The sequence below is a fragment of the Mytilus trossulus genome, chromosome 5, assembly GCF_036588685.1.
Source record: "Mytilus trossulus isolate FHL-02 chromosome 5, PNRI_Mtr1.1.1.hap1, whole genome shotgun sequence".
NCBI classification, from domain to species: Eukaryota; Metazoa; Mollusca; class Bivalvia; order Mytilida; family Mytilidae; genus Mytilus; species Mytilus trossulus.
The window spans coordinates 57,301,152-57,326,694 of NC_086377.1; the positions used below are offsets into that span (position 1 = coordinate 57,301,152).

Consider the following 25,543-nt stretch of genomic DNA (forward strand, 5'->3'; position numbering starts at 1 on the left):
CTTGATGTTCGGTGTGAGCCAAACGTCTTGGTGAAGGTAGTACTTGTTTACAATATTTACTTTTTACACTTGGTAAATTGGAATTCTAATGCAACAACGTTTGTAACGGTCATTTTGATTGGATGCCGTCGGAGCTTAAAATACAATACAGTTATCTTGTTTACAATATTTACTTTTTACGCTTGGTAAATTGGAAGTGTTGTCTCATTGGCACTTATGCCACATCGTATTTCTATTTTAGAGAAGAAACAGTTTGAACCTAAATTCTATACTAATATCAATGTGTTCAAACTATTAAAATCAGTTCAAAATTGGCAAGGATCTTCAAATCGATACTAAGCAAAAATCAATACAGTAACAAAAAGAACTTACCAATTGGAAAACAGTTTCTTAAAATTAAGGCGTACACTAAATCCATTGGATAAGTACTGATTGATGTTTCATCGTGAATACATGGGTTTAAGGTTTAAGGTTAACCTAGTTTCATGTAGGCCCATTGTGGTGTTCGTTTTTTGTGCATATACATTGGAAATGAAAGTGTAAAAATAAATCCGAAATAATTAACGAGAAAATAAATTCATCACTCATTCTCGTTTTCTATATTTATTCCCAAAAAACTAAACAAAACTTTTACTAAAATTGAAAATATTCAAATACACTGTTCGTACATTTCCAAGGACACATATTCATTTGTTGTATAGAAAACAAAAAAGAGGCAAAAAGAAGTATTTTCATCTTGAAAGTCACACATTCCAAATTCTGTAAACCTTCCTCAAAATGAAATATCAGTAGAAATAATTCCAATTTGGTCTCGGACGTAATTCGAAACTCGGGTCATTAGGATGGATCCTCGATAGTTCACAGACGTTACTGTCAGGTTTGTAATTAGCTGAAACACATAATGGTGTCTGCATACAGTAAACAACACAATCTTCCATGGTGGCTACATTTATTTCAGGTTCTGTCAAAGACGCCATTATTCGAAAACCAGAAGTTCTGCTGAATATTTTCTCTTTTGTTACACAACAACGAGGCGTCATGAGGATAGTTCCAAAAACCATTATAGTTCCAAACAAAAAATTCATGTTTTTGTATTGGAAGTTAGTTCAGTAAGATAAAATGCTAAGGAACCACTTTAAACAAATACAAATTTCCCCATTATATGTTTTGCTGCATTCTGGGTAGAATAAGAATTTGTGATTGCTCTCTACTTGCGTTCATTATGGTATTGGACGCAAATATGTACACTTCATAAACCAACATATATTTTTACATCGAGGCAATTAGATAAAATTAAGTACAATATAATGATATTGTCTTAATCAATATATATTTTGCTAAACCTAAACGATCTATTTGTCTTTTTGTTTTGTGTTTACCAAGTGAACATAAACTTAAATTAAGTGTAAACTTAATACAAAAATAAGTCACTTCAACTAGAAGGACGAAAGATACCAGAGGGACATAGATCGAAAATAAACTGACAAAGACATGGCTAAAAAAGACAAATACAAACAGAAAAATAAAAGACACAGCATAGAAAACTTATGACTTAGCACCATGAACCCCACCAAAATGTGGTAGTGATCTCAGGTGCTCCGGAAGGGTAATATTCTCGCCCAGACGTAGATAAATTGAAAGAGTCAAATCAGAAATGTAGAAAATGGTGGATTAACCTGGTTTTACAGGTAGATAAATAAACTCATCATAGATACCAGGATTAAATTTTGTAACTACGCCAGACGCGCGATACGTCTACTCTACAAAAGACACATCAGTGACGCTCGAATCCAAAAAAGATAAAAAGATAAATAAAATACGAAGTTAAAGAGCATTGAGTAACAAAATTCCTGAGAGTTTTGCCAAATACAGCCAAGGTAATTTATTCCTGAGGTAGAAAAGCCTTAGTTTTTCAAAAATTCCTAAGTTTTTGTAAACAGTAAATTTATAAATAGGAATATATATTCAATGATAATTCATGTCAGCATATATAGAAGTGATGTGCTACTGGGCTGGTGATACCCTCGGGGAATTAAAACTCACCATAGATACCAGGATTAAATTTTCTTACTTGTATGAAAAATCAAACAGATATAAGTGGTATTACCAATGTTATTTCAACTGATCGGGCGGAGCTTACGTTTTAATTTGCATAAGGACAGTCTATGTGAAGATGTGTGTGATAAGGATGATTACCGTTATAATTATTACTGATTTCTAATCACCTATCAGTGTCATCAAAGGAATTTACAAAACAATGACTGGACACTTCATTTTTTTAGTTTATCCTTAAACCCCTAACTATAGATGGACTGGTTTATTATGAGCGAACCGGTTAAACTCCGCCCAGTCAAGTGAAATAAATTGAGTAATAACAATGACAAAAATAGGGTATAGCAGCCATCCTCAAATGTATTATAATTACAAATTCCACCACTCAAAAAAGTTGCTGCTCAAACAAATTTAATTTCTTAAAGCTTTATTTAGTTGATCAATATTACGAAAGTCTTATCACAGGTCAATTAAGAAATAAAGCAATTACACAAAAAATCATGGCCATTAATTGCAATCGAAATAACTATACCTCAAATTACGCCATATCGAAACCTATAGTAAAAAAAATGTACAAGTATGTCGGTGATACAACCATTTATATCCAGCTGTGAGCAATCTGTTGTTTTTTGTAAGAAAGGGTTAATAAAAGTATTTATAACAGAAATCCATGATTACATGATATTGACATGATTAGATGATTAAGAGAAAAATTGTGGTGTTACATCTTACAAAGTTACAAAGAATTCCACTCAAGCAAGTGCTGGAGGTTGTCTTAAAACTGCAGTGTGGTGGAAGCTTATTTGCTTGATGTTGAAGTCGTCATAATGACTTAAAGAAGAAGCAAAGAAATAAAAGAGCAGTTCATTTAGCTTTTGCGTGTGTGTTTTTTATGCGCATGTTCTAGATTTGTGTTATTGCTGGGTTCCCTCTATCTTTTGTCCTTTACTTTAAGGAAAATTCATGAAAAAATAGTATTAATTCCGTTGTCAAAAATAAAAAAAGGTCTTACTGATTAAAACTGAGCAAAAAAAACAAACATCAGTAGGTGCTTCCCTACAAAGTTAAACAATGTATACTGTTCCAAAGCATTGGTGTTTATATGATAAGACTGTCATACAAATGAAAGGTTGATTATAAAACCAGGTTTTTATCTACTATTTTCTACATCAGAAAATACCAAACCAAGTCCGAAACATGACAGTTGTTATCAATTCGTTCGATGAGTTTGAGCTTTCGATTAGGGACAATGTCTAAGCGTTTAAATGTTTCAAAATGATTGGTAAATATGATAAAATATATAAAAAATCATGAAACAGCACGGGAAACAGGATAATCATTAATCTTAAATAGAATCATGACCCAGGTGATATGAAATTCTAAAATTGTTTCAAAGGGATAGGTACATTTATAAAACACATCAAAATTGTCGAAACAGTACGGGATGAAACAGGATTATAAATATTGCTTTTCGACAAATATTTGCTTTAATTGGAGGAAAAATGGCATACCTGTGACTTTCTTCCTGATCATGAACAACAAAAAACAATTGGATAAGAAACCGCGCGGATTCCGCTACCCGACATTTACGATCTGCTTACCCTTCCGGGGCACGTGAGATCACCCCTAGTTTTTGTTGGGGTTCGTGTTGTTTAATCTGTAGTTTTCTATGTTTTGTCATGTTTACTATAGTTTTTCTGTTTCATTTTTAGCCATGGCGTTGTCAGTTTATTTTAGATTTATGAGTTTGACTGTCCCTTGGGTATCTTTTGTCCCTCTTTTTTTAACGATATGTTGATCTGCCCAGGGGGGTGTCGAATGAAAAAATAACATCGCTATGCCTTGTATACTATATTGATATCAGCTATAATGATATTTATTAGAGGAGAGAAAAACAGAAAAGATGGTGTGATTTTCCATGCACACCACTGAATAAACAAGCATTAAACTCTTTAGATATTAAAACAGAGGCAACTTTAGATGAACATTATTTTGTCACATCATGGTACGTCTCGTCAATACCAATCACCTATCATTCCTGTTATCAAATCTGAAATATATACAAGGAATCGTTTAAGGAGGTAGACCTAGGTTAAGGGAAATGTACATTTGTGTCAACCACGTCATAAATATATTCTAAGCTTCTAGGTAACATAGATTTTTCCCAATATGTTTCAGATAAATGCTTTAAATACATGGATGAAACTTGACTTTTACAAACGCATAACTGATTTAATGAGTTATCTCCCTAAACAAGGTCTACCTCCTTAAGAGGCATTACAAAATCAAGTTTTAATCGTTTTTACTGGACCATTTCTAATATAAATGTGTTTATGTCCGGATATATAATTAAAAATCAAAGATAAGTTTTACTTATATGATTTCTGTCTTTCTTCCAGCCTGCTTAGTATTCCTAACTCGATAATTATTATGAACCATCCTGTTTGTCGTTTTGTATATTTTGTTATATAAAAAAGAATTCCAAAGAGACAACTCCCCACAAGAAACCAAAATGACACAGAAATCAACAATTTTAGGTCACTGTACGGGTTTCAACAATGAACAAAACACATACCACATAGTCAGCTATAAATGACAATGTAAAACAATCCAAATGAGAAAACTAACGGTCTAATTTATGTACCAAAAAAATACGAAAAACAGAAATGAAACACATCAATCAAACGACAACCATTGAATTACAGGCTCCTAACTTGGGAATTACTGGTGTCCGTACTATTGCTTCATGTGTGTCAGTTACGACACGACAATTTCCACATGCTGTCTTTAACTTAAATATGTTAAAGCAGAAACTGGTACGATAACAATATATAACAAGAACTCAAATATCTAGTGCGCAATTATTGTCACCAAGGCTGATGTTCATAAAAGTACTTAATTTAGGCTTTGTTCCGAACGACTTGATTTTTCTCCATACCCTACGATAAACTTGTACTACGCACTACAATTGAATATCTTAACTTAAGTGATTTTATGAATAATAGCCAAGTGCCTTTAAAGCTACGAAAGTTACCACCAAAACATAAATTAATCAAATTCGATAATATCTAACTGTAAAATAAAAATACAAAGCAGAAGAATCATTAAACTGATATGAAAACTTAGTTTTAGACAAACCTAATTAGTGGTATAGTCTCGCAAATAAAAAGTATTGGTGCTTGCACCTCGTTTAAAAATAACAAACATTTTTAAAGGTTGATAAATTGATAGTATATGAAGAAAGTAACTTAAAAAACAAAAACAGAAGAAATCCGTATCCTTGTTTCTTAGATATAATTATAAGCAATTAAAGAATTGGCGGGAAATTACTCTAAATTATTCGTAAACATAATGTTTGAACTTGTTTCTATCAAAAGCATAACCTATAAAAAAAAAACATAAGGATTATAATGACTTTATAAACTATATTTTAAAATATTTTGAATAAAAATTAAGCTTAGAATTACATGTCAGGGCAAATATTTTAAATGCGCTTCGTGAAATCAGCTTAATGACTCAAATACATAGGGAAAAAGTCAAAAGCTAGAGTAGCGCACATCCTTAAACTTAACTCATACTTACATTAAGGACCACAATTACGAACCAGTGTAATATCGTCTATTGCTATATCGCCATGTATATCTGCTCCCCTGTACCCTTCTATTACTATTTGTCCTGGAGTATCTGGTAAATTTATTTTGGCTGGTAACCAGTTGTTGCCATGGTTTTCCGACTGACTCCATAGTTTTTGTAAATTTCCATCACTATCCTTCAATATCAATATGAAAACTTTCAAAAATAAAAAAACAATTAAAAAACAAATTGGTCAGCCATTTTTTTCTTCAATTTGCAAACGATGGGCCCTATGTTAGTGACCATGTTGCAATGTAAACAAATGTGTTGAGGTCAAAGTTCACGAGCTCATTTGAATTTTCGATGATAAATCAGCCAAGTTCAACTTGATATACCTATAGCTGCAGCTTCCGCTAAACTTCGCAAAAATATGTTTCCTTGACAATAATAATTTCTTCACTATCTAGTAAAAATCTCGAATACAGGATGTTGCAATTTAGTTGATCAAATAATGGATCGACTATTTACACTATCCAAAATGGTGGCCAGTGGAAGTGTTTTCAGAATCATTACGTCGTATCGATTCCTCTACATATATGCTACAATTTAATCATTGATATGATTCATAGTGGGGTTATGGTACGATGCATATGCTACCTGTGCTCTATAGAGAAAACGACAGATTATGTACGTATATGCTACTTTTTCTGCTTTTCGTGTACTCTGTAATGTGATCGACGGTTGCTGAACGTTATAAAAGGTGCCTTTTTTGGTTTTATATGCTTCGTGATGCGATTAATGGCTACTGTATGCTCTTCAACTTCGTACTTTATTTGGCCTTTACAACTTTTTTGGGTTCGAGCGTCACTGATGTGTCTTTTGTAGACGAAACGCGCGTCTGGCGTATATACAAAATTTAGTCCTAGTATCTATGATGAGTTTATTTATGCTACTTTTCAAATGCGATTGACGGTTCCTATATGTATACGCTGCTGTTTTAATGTTTATGTTCTACAGTATGATCAACGATTATTGTACGTATACGCTCCTTGTTTTGCTTGGTACGTGCTCTACAGTATGATTTTCGTTTCCTCTGCGCATAGGCTATCTTTATACACCGTGTTCTATAGTGAAATCGACGTTGCATGTACACAGATGCTATATTTTGCCATTGTATGTGTGATGTAGTTCAATCAACGGTCCATGTAGGCATTTGCTATCTTTTGCAATTTTTTGTGTTTCTATAGAGAGATAAAAGTTTCATATACGCTTATGTTCTATATTCTGACTGGTTTTACCTACCTTTATATAAACACTCAAAGATGCTATGAAATGTCCATACATATGATACCAGAACGTTAAACATGTTCTCTGTGGCCATACAATATTATTGGAAAGCAATCGAACAAAGTTCTGATAATTCATATCCGATGCTTCTATGTATAAATAGTGTCCTTTTTCTAATAAAGAAGGAAAAAATATCAATGACAATAAAATGATTTATTCATTTAGTAAATAATATTAATATTCGCCTATATAAGCATTTATTACAAAAAGAAATATGTCGTTTACTTTCCATCATTACCGGACTTAACAAAGAAATAACATGACAGGTGCCGTATACGGTGCAGGAAATGCTATTACCCTTCCGGAGCACCTGATTTCACTCCCGGATTTTAGTGGAGTTCGTGTTGTTTCTTATTTATTATATTATAATTGTTGATGTAAATGTCTTTTGGTCTATGAAAAAAGTGAAATCACAAAAATACTGAACTCAGATGAGAATCCAATCGGAAAGTCTATAATCACATGGCAAAATCAAATGACAAAACACATAAAAAAAACGAATGGACAAGAACTGTCATATTCCTGACTTGGTTCAAGCATTTTCAAATGTAGAATTGGTGAACTAGACCTGGTTTTAAAGCGCTAAACATCTCACTTTGAGTCTTTGTTTTCTTACTCCTTGGTTTTGAACGTACTGTGCTGGTGATTTGGTCCTGACGGGTGCTGGTGATCAATTAAAAAATGTAAACAAAGACGAAAATAATGATTTTTTATTTTTTCACTCATAAAAAATGGAAGAAAACAGTTGAGATTTTTCAATTTCGTTTCCTATGGGTTCATATATACAACATTAAAAAATCGACCCTCTAAACTGTTTCAGTAAGCGTAACACAAAAATGCTCGTTTTCAGAAAATCCCGAATTGAAAAAATAAAACAAAAACGCTCATTGAGTCCGCTTTCTATACCGCAATCCACACGACAAAACAATTTTGTGAAAAAAACATTGCAATTAATTAAAACTTAGCATTTTCTCAATTTATTCATGTCCTGATACTGTGCTGGTGGGTCCTGTCATTGTGCTGGTGGGTCCTGATACGGTGCTGGTGATTTTGGATAAGAAGTTGGTCATATTTGAAACAAATGTTACAAAATCAATAAAGTTAGCCAGATAATTGTTGCCAACAGGATCTATAACTCCTATTTTAGCTCTTGTGCATCCATTTGGCTGTTTAATATTTGTTTTCAAATTATCTGAAGTTGTATTAAATAATAACATAAAAGGGCAACATCTTTCGTCCAATATCAGATAACAATATATAGTATCTAAAATAAGTTAAAAATTCCACAATACTATATAATTCATTTTATGTGTCGATTTGTTCGAAAAAAAGTCGAAAAGAAGAGACATTTTTTAATGTCATGATTATCTGTCGCTTTCTATATCTATGCTTAGCATTTATTTCAGATTACATGGACTCCTCACCCTGATGACCCTGCTGCCTTTCATAACTTTATCCGTATAAATATATTTATAGATAAACAAAAGGCTGCAACACGTATTTTTGTATTTAAAATGATTCGTTGTAACGAGAATATTTGTGGAGAATGGAAACTGTGAGGGTCACAATCTTAAATTGCTTATAAATGTTGCTGGGCCCAGTTTCGTTATCTGATCTGAATTTTCTAAAATGTGCAAGGTATATAGACATTTTGATTTTTTTTACTTGGTAATGAACCATTGTGTTGATCCCATGCTAAACATAACAAAAATCTCTGTACAAAGGTCTGTGAATTCTCTACAAAAATAGTGATTTTATTTTCACTAAATTCTCTTTTTCTACTAAATACAATAATGAACTATAAATAATAATGCTTTGCAAGAAGTTTCCCCTAGATATATGTACAAAATTATATCTCTTCTATTCATTGTCTGTGCTGTTTTGATACTATTGCAGTTTGCACATTTCGGAATTGACAGGCCACGAAAGCGTACACGACAAGATAAAATATTGATATAAGTACTAAATTTGCATCTTTGAACCCCCACCCCGGCTTGTTTTTTAGGAGCCTGTGGTGTCTAAAAATGGTCGATTACAGACAGCCGAGTACGCATTTTCCAGGCGTGTTATTGTTGATTGTTAAAGTCCTGAAAACGGATAGATGGAAACAAAAATGTTTGATATATCTGGCTTTAGATTCAGTTTTTTTTTTAATAATTCTATGAATTCACAATATAAAAAAATGCAGAAAAAAAATGAAAGAAGTGAAATATCTTAGTAAGGAGTCATTACTACAGAGATAGTGTGTTTGACACACAAAACTTAAAAGCTTAGTGATATTTCCAATATTAAAATAAAAGTGTATTTTAGTTGGGTATTTGTTCCATTTACTCATTTTCAATTATAATCAAGGCACATTTTATTTTTATTCATGAAAAATATTTAAATATAGAAAAGAAGGACACATTGTTCACTTCCTCCCCCGTAATTCTTTATCAAAACTTTTTATTTTAAAATGACAATACTAAGAAATCTTAATTTTGTTAGTGTTCTCTAGGTTATCTCGTCTTCATTCTCTGACATATTCTAGCCTGCCCTTTCATAAAATAGTGATTTTTTTAGTGTTCTATCGCACTTTCAAAAAAAAAAAACCTGACAACCGTTTAGACAAAAGAAAATATGTTGGAAAAATCTAACAGCAAGTGATTCTTAACAGCTATAAGATACATTTTTCTTTTACAATACAACTTTTAAATCTTACGGAAAATATTCCAAGCTTATACTGTAACCTCGCTCTAACTTATCCCCATCCCCCCCCACCCCCACCCCACCCCAAAAAAAAAAACACCAAACAAACAAACCCGCAATACTATTGTCATTCTTAAAGTCAGCACTCAATTGTTCACTAACAAATGTGTTTTAAGCTGCTAAAGACATGATTCAAACGCTCAGAAAGTCCTTTGTTCTATATTTTTGCTCTCCATTTGTATGTAAAACCTTTTACATTTTTATTTTATGGGTTATTGTTGAAGGTCGTCCGATGACGTATGGTTGTTAACACATACTTCCTTTGTTTTTTTATGGAAATTTTTCCATTGACAACAAACATACCACATCATCTACTTTATATAAGTATTGTATAAACTACAACGTATTTTGGTGATCTTGCAAAATGATCGTAATTCCGAAAATCGTAAACATATTTTCTTATCTTAAAGGGGGGCAAGAAGGGTTCCATTAACAGGCCAATAAATAAGATTTACAGTTAATATAAAAAAAAAATAGGGGTATTTTTTCTCTTATAATAACAGTAAGCAGATTCACAACAATGTCATTTTCAAGAAAGCAGACAACAGCTAATTAGTCAATAACAGTACAGAATCAATGATCTTGAATATATGCCACTAAAACTAAAATATAAAAGCACAGAACCAGGACCGTTTTTCTTATCACCAGCACAGCGTCAGTACAATTCCGTTTAACGAACTTGCACGACTTTTGCAATATAATATTGTTGTAATATACTTTGCATGATACTTATGACACATCAGAGAAAAATTAAGCAACAAAACAGTCGTTTTATTGCCGTTCTGATACAATGTAAACAAACCCACCAGCACAGAATCAGGACTCACCAGCACCCGTCAGGACCAAATCACCAGCACAGTACGTTCTCTCGCAGGACAACCATACCCACCGTGAATAATGTCTTTTTTTCCAAAAGTAAAAGAAAAAGATTGAAGTGCTTAAATGGTAAACTGAGAGAATTGACAACCTGATTATCATTTTAATTCGCCGTTGCAGACAGGTAGGTATGAATAAGAGTAGACAAGAAGGAAAATAATCTGAACAGATCCGTCTATAATATATTTACCTCGTCAAAAGTTTATAGACAATAAATATTCAAAGGATGTAATGTTGTTGTTAATCTTACCATTGCCTAATGTATGATCACTATCTGGTCCAGTTTTATCCGTAGCTGTTGGACCTGAGTGTATTCTCCAGTCTCCATCGTCCATTTTATCTTGGTGCCAATTACAAAGACCAGCCTCAAAATTACAATTAACCATGACAACAGGGTCTGTAAATAAATCACAGCTGATAACAGTGTATTGAATAAATTAACGATTAACAAACGAATTTTCCCGAGCGAATTATTGTTTGCCACTTTCGCGAGTATAAAAGTAACGTGAATATAAATCGTCGTGAAAGCTGAAAACTTGCATTTTTCCGTATCTAACTACATCAAGAGAATGAAAATCGCGAAAATAAGACACTGCGAAGTGGGCTTGAAAGGGCTTTATGCGAAATAAAGAATTCGCCAAATTAATTTGGTTTACAGTACTGTAATAGTCAACCTTTACTGCAGGATTTGCAAATTATTAAGCACTCAATAAAGTTCGTGAAATAAATAAATTGGTTGTAACATTATTTATGAATTACTTTTTTTTTACATTTTTAGAGGTGCGCTCGTGTGTCGCGCTCCCGTCTGAATCCGCGGTTGAAAGATATGTATACTTATTGTTTCAAACTTTGTTTATATTAAGGATGTTCTAAGGAACAAAAAAAAGCTAAAAATATCAGTAGGTTATGGAGTTCCTTTTACTGTATATTTGCGTTGGTAATATGTGGGTCAATTCGAAAGAAACGAAATCAGGAATCTGCTTAAAATTTGGAAAAAGGTCTTTTTATGAGCTATGGAAGTCTTACATGAAAAATGAAATGTGTGTTATGGGGCAAGATATTTTACCCTATATCGTAGAAAAAAACAAAGTGGTCCGAACATTTGACACAAATTCCCAAACCTCACCTAGTGACCTTAGTACATCTTTAAGGGCACACATTACAATAAATCCTACCTAGCGTCGTCGTTGGTACTGTGGTTGTCGTTGTTGTCGGTATGGTTGTTGTTGCTAATTCTGTCGTTGGAATAGTTGTTGATTTTGTCGTCGGTATTTTAGTTGTTGGTGTTTCTGTTGTCGGCAATGAAGTTGTTTTAGTCGTAGGCAGTGCAGTGGTTTTTGCCGTCGGCAGTTTTGTTTTTGTCATCAGCAATGTTGTTTTTATAATCTCAAGTGTAGACATTGCAGTTGTCGAAGCAGTCTTAAAAGATGGCGAGGTCGGTACAGCAGAAGTGATATTATCAGTTGGCGTGGTAAAGGGGGCGTTCCAATCCACGAAGTTTGTGCACACATTATTACACAAGTGATCCTCACAACACTCCTCACATACTTGACTGTTTCCATCATCTATATCTCTCTTCCCTTGTGTATATACACACTACAATTAAAAATACCCTTGTTTATATACACACTACAATTAAAAATACACTTGTTTATATACACACTACAATTAAAAATACCCTTGTTTATTGTTTATATACACACACTACAATTAAAAATACCCTTGGTTATATACACACTACAATTAAAAACACCCGTGTGTATATACACACTACAATTAAAAAAAGTCTCATTGTGAAACCAATATTAGCATGTTTTGTTTTATTTACATTGTCTTCGTAAGGGCTTTGCTGTGTAAACAAACATTAAAAAGAATTGAGAATGGAATTGAGTAATGTGTCCAAGAGATAACAACCCCACCAAAGAGCAGACAACAGCCGAATGCCACCGATGGGTATTAAATGCAGCGAGAAACTCCCGCACAAAAAGGCATTCTTCAACTGGCCCCTGAACAAAAAATAATACGTCTAGTTAGGTGATAATAGACGTCATACATAAACCCCGAATATTAGAATCTTCCAGATTTTGGATTGTGAAGTACCCTGTTCAGATACGTAAACACGTGGTCTCAGAGTTTTATAATATCTGTAGCTACTATAAATTCCATTCACAGATATAAAGTTTATACGGATTTCATTGAATTCGCGACACCACTTTAACGTTAGCCTTTTTAGACGTATAGTCCCTGTTTACTGTTTGCAAAAGTTTAAATTATTCTAAATAAAAGGGATGTTCTGGTTCCTTACAGAAAACCCTGGCCGTTTTTGGCACATTTTTTTTCAACTTTTAGTCCTCGATGCTGTTCAACTTTGTACTTGTTTTGGCTTTCAAACTTTTGTAACTAGGCGTCATTTAGTAAGTGTTCTGTGGACAAAACGCACTTCTGGCGTATTGAATTTTAAACCTATATAGTGCCTTCTGTTAGCTATTATTCGTATATGTTTTTGTAAGTTGTGTTCTCCTATTTGTTTGTATTGTAGTCCTGTAATGTTGTGTTGTCATTTCAATGTTATATTAAACAGGGCCATAAAAGAGGGAGATTTGGCATGCCACAAAATCAAGTTCAAGTCTTGTGTGGACAAAACGCACCTCTGTCATATCAAATTTTAAACCAAGTGCCTTTCGTTAGTTATTATTCGTATATTTTTTGGTAAATTGTGTTCTCCTATTTGTTTGTATTGCAGTCCTGTAATGTTGTGTTGTCATTTCAATTTTATATTAAACATGGCCATAAAAGAGTTTGGCATGCCGCAAAATGAGGTTCAACCCACCATTTTTTCTTAAAAAAATGTCCTGTACCAAGTCAGTAATATGGTCAATATTGTGGTTCGTTTCTGTGTATTTACATTTTAACCTTGTAAGTTGTTTTTATGTGTCGTTTGTTCCCTCTTATATTTGAGTGTGAATATACATTATTATAAGACGTGTCGCGGTACTTTTCTATTTCAAATTCATGTATTTAGTTTTGATGTTATGTTTGTTATTCTCATCGGATTTTGTCTAATGCTTAGTTCGTTTTTGTGACTTACATTTTAATGTTGTGTCGTCATTCTCTTATATTTAATGCGTTTCCCTCGATTTTGGTTTGTGACCCGGATTTGTAAAATATTTTTCTTCTATCGATTTATTTTTTTTGAACATCGGTATACTACTGTTGCCTTTATTTATGCAAAACTTTATAAAAAAAATCCGTGAGATCACCAATTCACGTTATTTTTGTTTAAACAGTGTTAAAAGTACCCGTTTGGCTAGAATATCCGAGATTTATTGTTTGTTTATACCAGTGTTACGTAACAACCTTAAATATCAAAAATAGAATCCTCGTTGTTATTAGATTGTACAAACCGTTTTATTACTTTTACACCCATGTGTCCATCTTTTTTCTTGAGATAGTCGATTAAATACTTGTCCAATAAAACATTTCTGAAAAAGACGAACAAATATGACAACGAATAAGAAGTCAAAATAAGTTACTATATTAGTGTATGTGCTTGCAGACGGTGTGTACTAGTATTTCTTAAATATTGAAAATTCGCAAGTGACATAGATTCAAGTTTTCACTGTGCAACTCTACCTCTACCCTAATCAAATGTAGATATTACATGTTTAACTATGCCTATCTATATTGTTCGCAGGTGTCAATCTTGATAACAATGCTTTTTGCAAACGTTTATACAAACAAAGCAGGCAAACCAACCAAAGTCTTAGTCTACAAGCATTAGCAAATTAACAAACATATGTAGCTATTTAAGGAATGACTGTAATATTTTGTTTTGTCTATTTTACATGTTTAAGGAATAACTGTAATAGTTTTTCTGTCTATGAAGAAATAACATAAAAAAATGAGGTGCCCACTGAATAACCCGCGTAGTGGGTTATTAAAAGGTGTACGCCCCATTTTTTAAAGATATTATTTCGAATAGACAGATACAATATAACAGTTATTTCTTATAATGTAATACAAATTCCATTTTAAACCGGAGTAAACCATGAAAAAATTGATGACGTCAAGGTAACATGACTAAATTATGTCTCTGAGCTGATGAACAAAACAACATCAGGCAATGCACACTGAATAACGCGAGCAGTGGGTTATAAAAATGTGTGAGCCACATTTTTTACGTTACTTCAAATAGACAGAATAACTATTAAAGTCATTCATTAATTCTAAAAAGGAGTAAATAATGATAAAATCGTTGATGACGCCAAATTCACATGACAAAATTGTGTCTCTGAGCTGATAGACAAAACACTTTCAGCCAAGCAGAAGACGTGTTACATTTAAAATTCTATCTAAAGCACAGACCTCGTCTTCGCCACATTGAACAATCTGGTCACAACTGTCAGCGGTCTGTGCTTCTTTACAACTGTAACATATGGGACCAGGATTGTTCAAAGCTGTTAATGTAAATATAAAAAGCTGTTAAGGAAAACAGTCACACGAAAAGCTGTAAAGGAAACATGAAAAGCTGTTAACGTCATGAAAAGCTAGTAATGCAAGCATGTAAAACTGTTACCCTTCATATGAAAAACTGTTAATACATCCTTTTATGACCGGGATTTTAAAAAGCTGTTGATGTTAACATGGAAGGCTGTTAATATAAATATAAAAATGTTATCATAAAAGGCTGATAATTAAAACACGAAAAACTGTTCAAGTAAAATGAAAAGTTGTTAAACCGAAGAGCTGTTACTAGTAATGTAAACAAGAAGTGTGGTTCAGTCTTTTATGAATTTTAATGTTAGTTTCTTTTATATATTTCGGAGTTTAGTATGACGTCCAATTATCAGTGAACTAGTACATATATTTTTACAGGCCATCTGACGCACGCCTTTGGTTCGGGATTTTCTCGCTTTATCGCTTTATTTAAAAGACCCATTTGTGGCATTCGACAGTTTTTTGCTCTTTGGTCGGGTTGTTGCGTCTTTAAAATTCCCAATTTCCATTCTCAATTTTATAAACACAGCTAATGTTTAAATCTGTTAATATTAACAAAAAAATGTTGTTTATGATAATGTAAACATGTATAGCTGTGACCAATTCCATTGATAAGCTGTCAAAGAAATAGCAACAATAAATGAGTGCAAACAAGACACGCTGTCAGAAAAACAACCACATTGGAATCGGCCTACTCCAAGTAACCTGTTATAACTGTACAATAGATAGAAAGCAATACGTATTAAAAAAAGAGTATGTAGTTCATGACTGCAAACATTTATAATAACGAACTAAATTATGATAAGACCATAAAATTTATCAAAACGCTGTCATCATGCTAATTGCAGTCTCGGATATGAAAATGACCGCGAAATTTTTAATTATGACTCGTGTTATTTATTTTTTAATTTTTTTTAGAGTGTCTGGTTACAGTTTCTTAAAGTACTTACAGAGAGATCCACAGTATCCACCTGTATTACATATCGTACTACTATTACAGCAGTGCTCACACAGTGTCGTTTCTCCGTCAGCATCTTGACGTTTTCCTATTATAGATGGCGGCAATGTGTAGTGTCTGGCCGTAATGGGCGATTGTGTCATATTAGCCTCGTTTTGACGTTTGCCTATGATCGATGGAGGAAGTGTTCTACTATTTCCGACTGTAGTGGGACGAGCAGTCTGTGGTAGCCCGGATATAGCGGCACATTTCTAAAATTGAACCAAATTTTGACACTCATGAATAGATATTTCATAGCTTATATATACAATAAACAGTATAGATTCGGTTCGCTACAATACAAAATGCTTAAAAATTTAGAATACAATTCAAAATAAAATGAATTCATCCTATAAAGATGTACCAGACAACACTAACAAAAACATTTCAGAAAAAGATGGGTACCAGTCTATGCGCACTGTGTTATCTGAACATCCAACAAAATCATGCTTGGCCTTAAATGTTTGTCCCTTATATTTTATTAACTGTACATTTGCATTCACATATCGCCGACCAAATTTATTAGTTCATAGTGACTGTATTAATGTACGTTTTTTGTTTGAGTTAAGCCTGCCAATTGATATTTTATCGTGTGGTTTTCTATATTGGGATGTTATGCTATTGTTTCAGAAAAAAGGGAGAAGGTTTGGATCCATTAAAAAACGTTTAATCCCGCTGCAAATATTTGCACCTTTCCGAAGTCAGGAATCTGATGTACAGTTGTTGTTGTTTGTTTATGTAATTTATACGTGTTTCTCGTTCTCGTTTTTTATATAGATTAGACCGTTGGTTTTCCCGTTGAATGGTTTTACACTAGTAATTTTGGGGCCCTTTATAGCTTGTTGTTCGGTGTGATCACATCTTCCTATATCTATTTACCGCACAACACTACAAAACATCTACGATAGATAAAAAAAAAGATGACCACAAGTCTTTAAGTACCGTAACCATCTAACTTTGTACAATAGTGTACCATAAAACACTAGAAAACGTTTCAGATTAAACAAAAAGAGAAGATGAGTACAAGTCTTTAAGTACCGTAACCATCTAACTTTGTACAATACTGTACCATAAAACACTAGAAAACGTTTCAGATAAAAAAACAAAAACAGAAGATGATTACAAGTCTTTACGTACCATAACCATCTAACTTTGTACAAAATTGTACCATAAAACACTAGAAAACGTTTCAGATAAAAAAACAAAAACAGAAGATGATTACAAGTCTTTACGTACTGTAACCATCAAACTTTGTACAATATTGTACCATAAAACACTAGAAAACGTTTCAGATTAAACAAAAAGAGAAGATGAGTACAAGTCTTTACGTACCGTAACCATCTAACTTTGTACAATATTGTACCATAAAACACTAGAAAACCTTTCAGATTAAACAAAAAGAGAAGATGAGTACAAGTCTTTACGTACCGTAACCATCTAACTTTGTACAATATTGTACCATAAAACACTAGAAAACGTTTCAGATTAAACAAAAAGAGAAGATGAGTACAAGTCTTTACGTACCGTAACCATCTAACTTTGTACAATAGTGTACCATAAAACACTAGAAAACGTTTCAGATTAAACAAAAAGAGAAGATGAGTACAAGTCTTTACGTACCGTAACCATCTAACTTTGTACAATATTGTACCATAAAACACTAGAAAACGTTTCAGATTAAACAAAAAGAGAAGATGAGTACAAGTCATTACGTACCGTAACCATCTAACTTTGTACAATATTGTACCATAAAACACTAGAAAACGTTTCAGATTAAACAAAAAGAGAAGATGAGTACAAGTCTTTACGTACCGTAACCATCTAACTGTGTACAATATTGTACCATAAAACACTAGAAAACGTTTCAGATTAAACAAAAAGAGAAGATGAGTACAAGTCTTTACGTACCGTAACCATCTAACTGTGTACAATATTGTACCATAAAACACTAGAAAACGTTTCAGATTAAACAAAAAGAGAAGATGAGTACAAGTCTTTACGTACCGTAACCATCTAACTGTGTACAATATTGTACCATAAAACACTAGAAAACGTTTCAGATTAAACAAAAAGAGAAGATGAGTACAAGTCTTTACGTACCGTAACCATCTAACTTTGTACAATATTGTACCATAAAACACTAGAAAACGTTTCAGATTAACCAAAAAGAGAAGATGAGTACAAGTCTTTACGTACTGTAACCAGCTAACTTTGTACAATATTGTACCATAAAACACTAGAAAACGTTTCAGATTAAACAAAAAGAGAAGATGAGTACAAGTCTTTACGTACTGTAACCATCTAACTTTGTACAATATTGTACCATAAAACACTAGAAAACGTTTCAGATTAAACAAAAAGAGAAGATGAGTACAATTCATTACGTACCGTTACCATCTAACTTTGTACAATATTGTACCATAAAACACTAGAAAACGTTTCAGATTAACCAAAAAGAGAAGATGAGTACAAGTCTTTACGTACTGTAACCAGCTAACTTTGTACAATATTGTACCATAAAACACTAGAAAACGTTTCAGATTAAACAAAAAGAGAAGATGAGTACAAGTCTTTACGTACCGTAACCATCTAACTTTGTACAATAGTGTACCATAAAACACTAGAAAACGTTTCAGATTAAACAAAAAGAGAAGATGAGTACAAGTCTTTACGTACCGTAACCATCTAACTTTGTACAATATTGTACCATTAAACACTAGAAAACGTTTCAGATTAAACAAAAAGAGAAGAGGACTACAAGTCTATACGTACCGTATTATCTAGACATCCAACATCATACCATGTTGTTCCGGATGACGTCACATAACGTCTCAAGTAACATTGCTGAAATGAATCATTTTTGAAATTATTTAAATATTTTGAAATTCTTAAATTTCGAATTCTGAGACTGCATTTGCCATGTGATTAAACTTTATACGCGCGTTCTTGTTTATGTAATACATATATTGAAAGTGTTTTCCTTCGATAAAAATGTCTGACGATCTCTAAACATATAATTTTGTTTAGGGGTCATCTAAAGAACGCCTCCGGGTGCAGGAGTTTTCCGCTACATTGAAGACCCATTGATTGCATTCGGTTTTTGTCTGCTCTATGTTCGGGTTGTTGTCGGTTTTACAAATTCACCATTTCCATTCTCAATTGTATTTCTCATAGACTGCGTTTTGGAGGCATTGCTCACATTTTGCTACACATAGTAATAAAATTCGATTAAAACTGCAATCCACAACCCTCGCACACATTTTTCATGTATCTGTCTCAAGACAGCAGTCTGTAATGCTGTTTTTCGTAGGTTCAAATACCGTAAGTCCTTTTTTTTGTTTTTCATACATTAAGATAAATTAGAATTGAATAGGTTAAGACCTAAAACTGATTTTTAGTTCGTTGTTTGATTGATAGTTGTTTCATAGGCAATAACTTCTTATTTTCATATAGGTTCTTATGGGTGTTCGCCAAGCGTATTTTTAAAACCTTTTCTCGATGTTTTGTAATTACTCTGATTTTTAGTAACTGCTCAGCAATCCATTTATATCCAACAGTTTTCTACATTATCACCGATTTTTTTTTTTATTATTATAAAACAAACACCGTAAAACATAGAAAAAACCGGATATGAACTATTCATCAATGACCGCAATAAAACACAAATACCAAATTAAGCTTGTGTTTGCTGTTCTTCGGCTAAAAGTTACAGTTATCTTACGGTTTACCTCGTGGTCGCCACATGTTGTCAGTTTGAAACAATCGCCGGGCTGTACCACGTGCTTACAACTCAAACATGTCAACCCTCCGTCTGAAATAGAGATTAAATCTGGTATAAAACGTTAAATAGATATTAATACCATCAATGATTTTAACCTATTCGTCTTTGTTAAATTGTGCAGAATTCATCTTTGTTTCAAATAAAGAAATACTTTATGTATTGCATGAGTAAAGTTTTTTCTGTCCAGTACTATTATAGAAAACATTTCGCATAACATTTTATTGCATATAAGAAAACAATTATCACTGGAAGTTAACCAATCAAATGTCCCCCCTTATTTAACAGGTGTACCAGATTTAGTAACCATGTAAGCTCAAGTTTTCAAAATATTCTAAAGATGCCCAGATAAAAAAAATATTGGTGCTTAGAAATACGCAAGACATATGTTTATGACACATAAAATGTTTTAATGCAATGAAATGTAGGATTACCTACCTACAACTATCAAATTCATAGGAATATTTTTTTCGACCTAATTTCGTATACAACCGGATGTGACGTACCATGATTTAGTGGTATCACCGCAGAGAGATATTTCATTTTCTACTTATTATAGACATCAACATAATTTTTGATATTTCTCAAAATTTCTCAAATATTTTCTATTGGTATTACAAAAGTAAGATTATTAAAATTTCACAGAAAAATTTGACTTGTGCAGTTAAAAGTTAGAATAAGTTTCGGGTCAATCTTACTAAAGGTAAACTAATATTTAAAGGTGCGTTTGTGCTTCATAATTCCAACAGTATACAGCAACGTATTATATACTTCATTTCGGCGCCTTTTATAGCTGACTATGTGGTATGATTTTGTTCATTGTTGATGGCTGTACGGTGACCTATAGTTGTTGATTTGTGTGTCATTTTGGTCTCTGGTGGACGGTTGTCTCATTGGCAATCATACCACATCTTCTTTTATATATTTAGTACGCAATACATGAATTAGCTGTTTGATTAAATACATGAACTAACTATGCGTGTGATGACAACATCAAACTGTCTCTGTACTGTATACAAGACAGCAACGATAGATACAGCAAACATAGCATAGCAACTCATTATACGGTAAACAATATAACTATCTATGCTAGAAGGTTGCCAAATACAACTAACTACAAAGTATACAGTAAACAAGAATGTTGCCAAATACAACTAGCTTTACAGTAAGTAAGAAAGTTGCCAAATACAACTAACTTTACGGTAAACAAATACAACTAACTTTACAGTAAACAAAAAGGTTGCCAAATACAACTAACTTTACAGTCAACAAGAAAGTTGCCAAATACAACTAACTTAACAGTCAACAAGAAAGTTACCAAATACAACTAACTTTACAGTAAACAAGAAAGTTGCCAAATATAACTAACCATACAGTCAACAAGAAAGTTGTCAAGTACAACTAACTTTACAGTAAACAAAAAAAAATGTTAAATACATGTACAACTAAATATAGTGTATATATACAAGAAAGGTACCAAGTATAACTATTTATACTGTATACAAGAAAGTTGTCCAAAACAACTATAAAAGTCACAATATATATTTTATAGTCAGCACGGCATGTATATCTGTATATACTTAAATATACAACTCGTCTAAACATCAACCCAACAATGTTAGATCTGTAAATTTGCTTTCGCAAATTTTTGGTTCTTCCCTCGCTGGGATTTGAACCCATGCGACTGTGATATCGTGACACCAAATCGCCTGCACTGCAGCCGTCCCGCTAGACCACACGACCACCTGGGCTCTCAAAAAAAGAGCTTTCGGTGGACATATGTTACCTTTCCACGTCAGTTTTAATCTAGCGTCGTACTACAGTACATGATATATAAGGCATGAAGATGTTATTGTTACAGATCAGCTAAACTATCTATGGTAAAGGATCCTACAAATTAATGTAAGATACAGTCACAGAAAATAATTATATTCATAAGTACGTCTGAGTCAGTGACAACCCTACAACAGATGTATCCATCGGATCGCCATCAATGATGGTGATACATGGCTATACAGGGGAGGGGGGGGGGGGAATATACATTGTCTAGAAATGTCACAACTAAAAGTTTAGTATTTACAACAGTTGTTGATAGGGTCCCAAAAAGAAAATGTGGTATGATTGCCAATGAGACAACTCTTTGCAAGAGACCAAAATGACAAAGAAATCAACAACTTTAGGTCACCGTATGGTCTTCAATAATGAGCAAAGCCCATATAACTATACAGTAAACACGAAAGCTACCAAATACAACTAACTACTAGTGTACAGTAAGTTATAATGATGCTAAATACAACTTACAATATAGTATACAGGACAGTTTCCAAATACAACTTACTATATAGTATACAGGAGAGTTGCCAAAATCGATTAAAACTTACCAGTTGTGGATAGGTTAATAAACAGGAAAATAACGCAATCTACAATGTAAATGATTATGAATAAATAACAAGTAATAAATATGAAATCGGACTCCCATGAGTGCACATAGAGATAGCAAAACTGGTCTCAATTTCGCCATTTAAAGGATACGAATGGTCATCGTTAGGGATGGGTAAAGTTTACTACCACATATAGGAGTAGTGCCATACTCTCTGTGCGTTTAAGTACTATTCAACAACTCGATCTTTACGGGGTCCACAGGTAGCATATTATAAGGAATATCCAAAAAACCTCATTTGTAAGGGTCAGTCCTTTCTTTCGGGTCGTTCACTTTGCAGGGCTGCCTTTTAGATTTATTGTTAATTTGTTCTTGTTCTTAAATTGCCTTAATTGTTTGTCACTGAAGACTATTAAAAAATAACCACTTGATCAACAAAAATGAAGGACATGCATTACTAGTATATATTAATAAAATACTCAATGTTTGCTATAAAATGTAATATTTTTATGCTAATACTTAGTCGTCATAAAAATAAAAGTACATGAAAGTAAAATTCAATAATTCCATTGTAATTCTTTTGTAATGAAGTCCACATATATATGTTTCTCTAATTCTATTGAAATTTATCCCTTTCCGAACCCATTGTATAAAAATTTTTAATCAACGTGTGGTTGCTGGTGATCTCATAAGATCATTGGATGATTTTAAGGGTCATGACCTTTTAAGCTAACTGGATGAATCAAAATTTAAAGGTGTTAATGAAATTGACAACTTTGTGCAATGTGAAAGGCACTCGAAGGAGATTTTCAGTTCACAAAAAAAGAAAATGTCTTTTTAATCATTAGAGAAACAGATTCTTACATAGTTACTCGTGGATTACCGGATTTATCCAATCTCGATAGGCGGCTCGGACTTTAAAATTGATAATTTAACTATCTCGATTGGATAAATCCGATAATCCACTGGTATCAATGTAAGAATCTATATATATACAACGTTTACAATGGAACAGGCAAACACATTCAAGATTGTGTTCTATTTATTCTAAATGAATAAAATATGAAAGTAAAACTGTAATGAGTATCTAGACGAGGTGTTCCCCAATTCTGTATTTAAACAATAATAAGCCATTATTCTCCATATGTTTCTATAGTTATTCTTCATATTCTCTATGTTTACACCTGCTGACACCCTGTTAATTACAATGTTTAAAACTGACTCGAGTGTGGCGATCGTGCACAAAGCGGCATATACGAAGTCATACCATAACATGTTCTAGTCATGGTATGCATGTAATATTTGGCACTGGGATTTTAACACAATTTTATCACAATTAGCATCAATATCTGTATTTAAAGTTGTTCCAAACTTTATATAGGGGCCAGCTGAAGGACGCCTCCGGGTGCGGGAATTTCTCGTTACATTGAACATCTGTTGGTGACCTTCTGCTGTTGTTTTTTCTATGGTCGGGTTGTTGTCTCTTTGATACATTCGCCATTTCCATTCTCAATTTTATTTAATTTACATTTGATCTAATCTTATGACACACAATAATCTTGAACTTTTTGAACTTTCTTCATTTATCTGTATTACCTTATGACGCAATGACTGCAGACGTACATAACTGCACGGTCACGATTCTGGTCTGTGCCACAGACATTTTAAAAATACACAATTCCCTCTAAAATGGCAGATTTTCAATTAATAACAAAAACAAGAGACTTACATGTGATTTGGAATGACATGGTTTCGTGACATTTATAAAGGAATAAGATAAATTTAGATAGAACTACAGTACAGGATTGACAAAGCCTACTTATGTGTACATGTAAACTACGGTACACATATAGATTAGCCGATGCCTTTCAATTTCTGCGCGGACAACTTCAATACACATATTAATGACACAGTAATGTGTCTTGTCTCTAAGGAGAACTATAGTACAGCAGTGGGGGATCTCAGGAGGGGGTTCCAGGGTTTGAACCTCTTTTTACCAGACGATCTATGCATTTCAATAGGGACATGTGGTTATCCTTGGTAGGGAACCCCCTTTTTTAAAATGGCTGTATCCGTCCTTACAGATTTGGTAAAACTTTCCAATTTGTACGTGTAAACTCAACTTACAAATATTTATGCCGAGTAATGTGTCGAGTACTATGATACAGATTTGGTGACGGTCCGTCGTAAGCTACAGATACAGATTTGGTGACGGTCCGTCGTAAGCTACAGATACAAATTTGGTGACGGTCCGTCGTAAGCTACAGATACAGATTTGACAAAGCTTTTTAAGTTGTACGTGTAAACTACAGTAACGATTTGACATGCCGAGTAACTTATCCGTGTAATCTACAGTACAGATTTGACATGCCGAGTAACTTATCCGTGTAAACTACAGTACAGATTTGACATGCCGAGTAACGTATCCGTGTAATCTACAGTACAGATTTGACATGCCGAGTAACTTATCCGTGTAATCTACAGTACAGATTTGACATGCCGAGTTACTTATCCGTGTAAACTACAGTACAGATTTGACATGCCGAGTAACGTATCCGTGTAATCTACAGTACAGATTTGACATCTCGAGTAACTTATCCGTGTAATCTACAGTACAGATTTGACATGCCGAGTAACTTATCCGTGTAAACTACAGTACAGATTTGACAAAGCCCTCTAACTTGTACAAGTTAACTACAGTAAAAATACGTATCTAAGGCAAAGTAATGTGCCGTGTTCGTGGAAAACTATGGCACAAATCTGACAATACCGAAAAGAATGTGTCCGTGTACACGGATAACTGAAGTGCATATTTGACAATGCCGACAAATGTATTTATTTCTGTTTATTGATGTTGAAAGACCATGGTGTTTCTGTGAAAACTAAATGTATGAATATGCAGTGAATATTCGGAAGTGTAAAACTAAGACTGTTCAATATAACCCCGGACTGTTCGCCATTCTGTCCTTTCAGTATCAATGATCGCAATCGCTTTTTGAAGAATTTGCATTCGGACTAAAACTGTTCTTAATGATGATTATTTTCAGTAAAAACACTTGGCTGACTTTTTAGGCATACAATCATTAGTTTATTCGTTTAATATGTTGTTGACAATGCTAGAAGTTTGTTTATTTTGACAAGTTGAACCAAAACTTCAGAACCCGGGGGGCAAACTGATTGTTTTTGTACTGTTTATCATTATGTCCTCGCAATTGCTTTATTCATTAATTTGCATATATTAAAGCATTGCTGTGGAGACTATTCTAAAAACACTTGACCGCCATCTCACCGACTT

At 33.3% G+C, this 25,543-nt stretch overlaps 1 protein-coding gene across 1 annotated transcript; it reads right to left on the bottom strand.

Annotated features, from left to right (window-relative positions):
- Positions 1-3,890: 3,890 nt before the first annotated feature.
- Positions 3,891-24,050, bottom strand: LOC134718959 (integumentary mucin C.1-like). Its single transcript, XM_063581834.1, has 12 exons — positions 23,978-24,050; positions 22,250-22,288; positions 19,819-19,901; positions 18,863-18,934; positions 16,044-16,302; positions 14,962-15,053; positions 14,001-14,078; positions 11,772-12,192; positions 10,847-10,993; positions 6,928-7,085; positions 5,635-5,821; positions 3,891-4,102 (listed from the first exon to the last, which is right to left on the bottom strand). Exons 1-11 carry the CDS (start codon positions 23,994-23,996, stop codon positions 5,636-5,638), a joined length of 1,554 nt encoding a protein of 517 aa, XP_063437904.1. The 5' UTR covers positions 23,997-24,050; the 3' UTR covers positions 3,891-4,102; position 5,635.
- Positions 24,051-25,543: the final 1,493 nt, after the last annotated feature.